Source organism: Frankliniella occidentalis, unplaced genomic scaffold (genome assembly GCF_000697945.3).
Source record: "Frankliniella occidentalis isolate FOCC.00 unplaced genomic scaffold, Focc_3.1 Scaffold472, whole genome shotgun sequence".
Classification (NCBI taxonomy): Eukaryota; Metazoa; Arthropoda; class Insecta; order Thysanoptera; family Thripidae; genus Frankliniella; species Frankliniella occidentalis.
Genome location: NW_026267590.1, coordinates 48197 through 55099, shown reverse-complemented (window position 1 = coordinate 55099; position 6903 = coordinate 48197). Strand labels below are relative to the sequence as shown.

The 6903-nt window shown below is 51.9% G+C and overlaps 2 protein-coding genes across 2 annotated transcripts; one reads left to right on the top strand and one right to left on the bottom strand.

Annotated features, from left to right (window-relative positions):
• Positions 1-1030: 1030 nt before the first annotated feature.
• Positions 1031-3971, top strand: LOC113214833 (UDP-glycosyltransferase UGT5; the record flags this gene model as incomplete). The annotated part of the gene is made up of 6 exons (XM_052274944.1): positions 1031-1307; positions 1396-1753; positions 1830-2061; positions 2279-2501; positions 2585-2804; positions 3329-3971. Coding segments are annotated over 6 exons (1593 nt in total), but the record flags the coding sequence as incomplete, so codon positions are not given.
• Positions 3972-4149: 178 nt separating this feature from the next.
• LOC113214832 (guanylate cyclase soluble subunit beta-1) lies at positions 4150-6866 on the bottom strand (the record flags this gene model as incomplete). The annotated part of the gene is given in 6 exon segments (XM_052274943.1): positions 4150-5215; positions 5359-5516; positions 5670-6042; positions 6144-6314; positions 6403-6620; positions 6712-6866. Coding segments are annotated over 6 exon segments (1205 nt in total), but the record flags the coding sequence as incomplete, so codon positions are not given.
• Positions 6867-6903: the final 37 nt, after the last annotated feature.

Here is a 6903-nt window from a genome sequence, read left to right as displayed (position 1 = left end):
CTTGTGAGGAATAGAGAGACATCGAGCTGATTTTAAACTCAACTTTTCGACGACTTCTTTCTCGTTGCGTAACAAACGCTTGTGTACATACAATACGCCAAGTCACGGACCGCACACACACCGACCACCAAACCGCCCGCGGGCCCAGCCGACCCGCAGTTTGCGATAATAACAACTGGCGCTCTAGCGCCCGGGGTCTCACTTTCAGAACAAATAATTTGTGTTTGAAGTACGGTACAAATGATGACGTAATATGTGCTGTTTGAATGTGTCCTTTGAATATAATGGAGTATTGCACTGGAACTTTTGAACAGTAAAGGGAGGGGGTGAAGCTACCCCACCCCCTCCCTCTCCCTACCCCAAAACCCCCGGTCACTAGACACCTGGACTGGAAGTTATGCAATATGCCCCTGAATGTAGGCAAACACCACATGACCATTCGAGTGAGGGCTTCTGCTGCGGGATAAGTCAAGTCATCTTGAAAATGACATGAGTCTCACTTCTTGTCCGGCGGCCGGGCCGTGGGTGTGCCCCCCCCCCCCCGGTCTCACCTCTACTAACGACTAGTGCGTCCGCGGCAGAGCCTGAGGACGCTGCCGTGCTCAAGGTTGGAGCATATTTGCGTGGCCAAGGTCACGGTCAGTGGCCGTTAGCGGGGCAATCATGGCCCCCATGCGTCATGCGCCCGCGTGCGAAAAAGGAACTTAGAGATTGTGTCTCTCCCGCTGTCAATGTGGGCCTTCCCTCTCACCGTGCGTTTGCTTGTGTTATCGGAGTCGACTTTCTACCCCAGGAGAGCATGGTGGGCTCACCACGTTCTGATTCTGAGGGGGGTTTTGCATCATAATTTGAATCTAATTAATATTTTACATAATTTGTCTCAAATTCTGACGATTAGTGCATAAAATAGTCGTGCCAAACTTTTTTTTTGCCCTGCTCTGATTGGTGCTAAGCGTTTTGTCGTTATCTTATAACATATACGCCAATCTCGTCTTATCAGAAAGTTTTGACGTTCGGCCCTTTAGAATAATCACGATTTTGTGTTCGTGGTGTTTTGCAGGTGTTCGCCGCCCTTGCGGTGCTCGTGGCCGTCGCCCTGGGGGTGGCCGACGCTGCTCGCATTCTGGCGGTGATGCCGATGCACGCCCGCAGCCACCAGATCGCCCTGAGCGCGGTGACCCGCGCGCTGGCCGACAAGGGTCACGACATCACCTACATTACCGGTCTGCCGCAAGGGAACAAAATCAACCCAACGCACAACCACAAGCTTATACACTTTCAAAGCAAAGCGGTATCAAAGGAAGCTGGTAGGTTGTTTCACGACCCCCTCCCCCTTTTCGGCAAAAGATTTAACTTTTTCTTATCTCACCTGTCTTTTTGTTGCAATTACCGCAGATGCCGAGTTGAAGAGATTTTGGGAGAATAAGCGCGGCACCTTAGACCAGATCACGTTCCTCATGAAATGGGGTGCCGTAATTGTCAACGAAACCCTCAGCAGCCCCGTCGTCAAGGCCGAGCTGTACAAGCCTGGCCAGAAGTTCGACCTCGTCATCGCGGAACTGTTCTTCTTCCAAGAGGCGTTCATCACCCTCGGTCACCACTTTAAGGCTCCCGTGGTCGCCATCAACCCTTTCGGCGCTTCACAGTTTATTAACGAACTGTCCGGTAACCCTGTCAATCCATCCTGGGTACCGTCACCATTCCTCGGTTTCTCCGACCGTATGTCATTCATTCAACGAGCAATCAATGCGTTGTGAGTTGCATACTGCAAATAAGGTGTACAGATTATGGTCCCAAAGCGTAGAAGTAACGCGTACTTTTTGTTTCAGTTTGCACGTCGGGACCCACTTGTCGTACTTCTATTACAATCTGCCTCTACAAGAGGAGATCGCCAAGCAGTATTTTCCCGATGTGCCTCATGTGGAGGAGCTGCTCCGGTCGAATCTCGCTCTCACTCTGATAAACAACCACTTCACGCTGGTCTATCCCACACCAATGGCGCCTAATGTCATCGAGATTGGCGGAATCCACATCCCTCAAAAACGCAACCCCCTGCCCAAGGTGAGTGATTCGGACCGTGACACTTCTGCTGCGCTGCTTGGAGATGCACTAGTGGTAAAAAAAATTCTAAGCCATATCTTTGCCAGGGTGTTTGCTTAAATATATTAGTGACGTTGCAATGGTACTAAACCATTAACCCCTTTTAAAGCTTAAACGCATTTGCGTTTCCAGTGTACCCTTGACAAAATAAACCGTTATCGCGTCTGTCTCGTCTCAGGACCTGCAAGATTACCTGGATGGCGCGAAGGAGGGCGTCGTCTACTTCAGCATGGGGTCGAACCTGAAGGTGGAACAAATGCCGGAGGAGAAGAGCAAGGCCATCCTGGGTGCGCTGGGCGCGCTGAAGGAGCGCGTGCTTCTGAAGTGGGACGGCCCCAAGCCGAAAGACCTCTCTCCAAACATTCGCACCATCGAGTGGGCCCCACAAGCTGATCTCCTGGGTAAAAACCCGTGGAATGTACATGTTTTGATGTCAGTGTGTTGTCGCTGATAACGATTTCTTATAACAATTTCCGTCCTCCAGCCCACCCCAACATCCGCGCCTTCTGGACTCACGGTGGCCTCCTCAGCACCCAGGAGTCGGTGTACCACGGAGTGCCCCTCATCGGAATGCCCATGTTCGGGGACCAGGACTTCAACATGCTGCTCGCCGAACAGAAGGGCTTCTGCGTGAAGGTGGACTTCCGAACCATGACCAGAGAGTCCCTGGACGCCACCCTTAAAGAGATCCTGCGCAACCCCAAGTAAGAACTGTCGCTGTGGCTAACGTCGCTACCGTGTGGCTGATGGCTACGATACAACAGTATGCGGGTTGCTGTACAATAACACTGACACTAACTTGTGGGATACATTACTAATTACTTTACCGAAACATGTTAGTCCTTTCCTACTGCCCCCGGCTGGAAGCTGCGACGCGACTGTCCTGTCCGCTCGGCCGAGCCGAGGCGTCCAGCCGTGCCGAGCGCATGGAATGCGCTGACCCCTTGTAGTTTGGGTCTGCCTGTCCGCTTCTCTAGGGCTATAACAGGGCCTCCAATACGCAGCAGTGTTGCGGGTTTGCCTATTCGCTCCGCTCGTAAGGCGCCATGGCCCCTAGGGTAGGCGGGCCTGCAATACGCGGCAGTGTTGCGGGTTGGCCTACTCGATCCGTCCGTAAGGCGCCATGGCCCCTAGGGTAGGCAGGCCCGCAACACTGCCGTGTACTGCAGGACTCACGCACGGACTGAGTGGCCCCCTCTCTAACGACCAATCACATGCTCCCCGACAGGTACAAGGAGAACGCCAGCCGCCTCTCCCGCATCTTCCGGTCCAAGGCGCTGCAGCCCGCCGAGGCCGCCGTGTTCGCCATCGAGCACGTCCTGCAGCACGGCTCGGAGCACCTGAAGCCGTCCAACGTGCACCTGCCGCTGTACCAGCTGCTGCTGCTCGACGTGATCGCGGCCGCGGCCGCTATCGTCCTCTTGCCCCTGCTGCTGTTGTGGGCGTGCTGCAGGGCGCTGTGCTGCGGCAAGAAGAAGGCGGTCGCCACCAACAAGAAGAAGAAGAACTAGACTGAGATCCTCTCAAGTATTCTTGGCTGTGATGATGGGTGCATCGGCACCTCCAGGTACGGGTATCACCACCCACCTTGTACTTCAATCCACTTAACCGATAGGAAGTTAACTAGGCGAAGCGACGCTCCGAGTGCTGCGTTATCAGAGTTTGATCTGGTGGCGGTAGGAGGGCTGACTCATTAGGCATGAAATGTTACTATCCAAACACGTTTATGAGTTGCATCACATTGATGCTGGATTTTTAAATTTGTACTTTTCTGATCAACGTTGGCTGCTTCGGAAGGTCAAATCAAAACCTGTACAATGAAATATTATTTTTAATAAACCGTCCCCAAAACAACAACCAACCAAAAGAAATCATTCATTATTTTTATTTTTATTTTTTTGTTGCTGCAGCCATTTGATGAAAGGGAGGAAAATCGGGTAGACTGATAGTCCCACCTTCAGCTTGTAGACAAAATGCACTGTAAGCTGCTGGATGTTGACCAAAGATCAGTGCTTTTCGCAGGAAATGGTTCACATGTAATCTTTACACTTTATCTCACAGCATCTTTATTTTTATTTTTTTCACACTTACAAACCATATTTCTATGACAGAAGCATAGATACATACACATATCCCGAACTAATTGCACAGTGCAAAAAGCAAATGGAATTAGTTCTGCAGACGAACATACGAGGGGTAACTTTACGGGCCAAGTAATTTAGGATATCATAAACTCTAGATTCTTATTTTATTTCCGGAAGTATCTGAACATTTATTACCTGCTAGAGTTTGTAGAAAATAGGAAATATGATGTCATTAGCATTTATATTCTTTCTGCCCAGCTGATTGTACAACTTCTCAAAAGTTGCATTTCTTCTGAGTGCTTTTGGGTTTTCATTAATTCTCTGTAAGATAATTTATCAGAAACGACAACCATCCACTTCCATTATTTACAAACTTAATATACACATTTTTAGTCAGTACAACATTTTTTCAGGGCTCCGTAACTTATTACTGCCTTTGACATTATTTTATGAGTTGAAGTTATAGTTTGTAACTTTTATTGTAGTCTTTTAGAGTTAAGCTATCTTTTTGACTTGTCCAACTTTTCTCCACAATATCCATGACTAAAATTGGTCATATTTCAAAATCCATAACCAACCTTTACTTAAACATGTGTTTTGTCACATTGAGTAACTAACATTTGTTCATTTTAAGAGTTACGTAGCCCTGCATTTTTTCCCAGTAACTAGGAGTCGAGAGATCGAAATTTGACACGAATTTGTGCATTACACCTATTGCGAGGTGTTTAGGTCCCTGAAAGATAAGCTATGTGGCAAAACATTCATGAATTGTTTGTACCTTATTGAGGGGTTTCTTGAAAGATTTTCTACACTATCTTAAGCGAGGAACAAAGGACAGGAGTCACACATTGCAAGAAATAACAATCACAGATGTAGGCGGCATAGTAAAGCTTAAGTTACGTTAGACGATGTGTTCGGGACTCCGCGACAGGAACCAAACCTCCATTGGTGTTGCTCGTCCCTTCATGGCAACGGGACCGCGGTAGTCTAGTTGGAACTGAGGATCACAGTTGTCCTGCTGGCTCAGTAACCTGTGGGGAGAAATATTTTCTGCATTTAGACCAATTTTCAAGGCGAATAGGGGGATTTCGATACGCTCAGTTCGGCATGGCCACAATGTGGCCAAGCCTGCAGTGCCTTCCCCCGCACTGCTCGTATCTCGCGTCGTGCTTACTTGTATGCGTCCTCGGACACGTTGATCCGGCCCGGCTCTCCCGTGGTCTCCGTGCGGCTGGTGAGGTTCACGGTGTTGCCGAACAAGCAGAAGCGGGGCATCCGGTGGCCGATCACCCCCGTCACCACCTCGCCAGAGTGGATGCCGATGGTGATCCGCTGCAACGAGAGAGGTGTTGAGGCCATGGTATGTAAATCTACCCCCGCACGTGCAATTGGGCCTAGTGGGACGACTGTGGACGACTGTGTCACAGCCTCCCCCAACCGCTCCCGACAATTAATTTTTGTTGCGGGTCCTTTTGGAGAACGTACCACCGGCTTGCCGTCCACCTTGACCTCGCTGCTGAGGTCCATCATGTCGAGGGCGAGGCGGGCGATGCAGCGCGTGTGAGTGGAGCAGGGCTCGGGCAGCCCCGACACCGCCATGTACTTGTCGCCCACCGTCTCCACCTTGTACACGTTGGGGTTCTTGCGCGGGTCGGTGAGCGTGTCGAAGACCGTGTACAGCTGGTTGAGCATGGTGACGATGGACATGGGGTCGCGGTGCGCGGGGTCGGCGCACAGCTGAGAGAAGCCCACGATGCCGGAGAAGAGCAGCGTGACGCTGGGGTATCGGCGCGGAGGCACGGGACGGCCGTGGCGGAGCTCCGTGGCCACGGACATGGGCAGCACGGAGTACAGCAGCCTGCGGAAGGGAAGTCGCCCGTCACCGTTGTCAGTTCACCCGCGCTCCACTCCGCGGCGGAGGCCCCGAAGCCCCGCCCCATCATACGACATGTCACCTACCCGTCCGTCTTCTGCTTCTCCCCTTCCAGCTCCCGGTAGGTCTGCTGCAGTTTGTCGGTGAGGATCTCCAGGTTCCTGGTCAGCTTGTAGTCCGCCTCGAACTGCTCGGACATGAGCACCAAGTCCCGGGTGGCGTCGTGCAGGGGGATATCACTGATGAACAGTCCACGCCTAGAAGCAGAAACATGCCGAAGGTGAGGCCCGCCAACTATGCCGATTGCAGATTTAAATGGTAGTAAAATGAAAAGCTATGTCTCACCTGGTGAGGTCGTCCAGGTTGACGACGCTGGGGTAGGAGAGGAAGATGACGGAGTCGTTCTCGGGGACGTACATCATCTGCCCCTTGAGGCGCAGGTAAGTGAACTCTGGGGGCGTGTCCGGCTCTGCGTTCAGCGCACCTGGCCGAGTCTTGAGCACGTACACCGTGTTGATGTGCGCCAGGATGTTTTCGAACGTCAAGTCCAGGTGGGGTCGCACCTGCGCACGACCAGAGCAGAGGGAACATCAGCGTCATGGAGTGGGCGGAAGACGTGACTTACAGCTCGCGCAGGGCGGCCGACGTGCTTACCGGCTCCAGGACGTCAGTGAGCAGGCATTCCTGCTTACGAAGCGCCGGTATGACCCTGGACACGGCGTGGCCAGCCTGGAGCACCGTAAGGTTCCTGGAGAACATGACGTGGAACGGGAACACCCTGCTGAAGGTGGCCGGGCTAACCAGTGGCTCTGCAAGCAAACGGTGCACAACGGTCACAACCCCCAC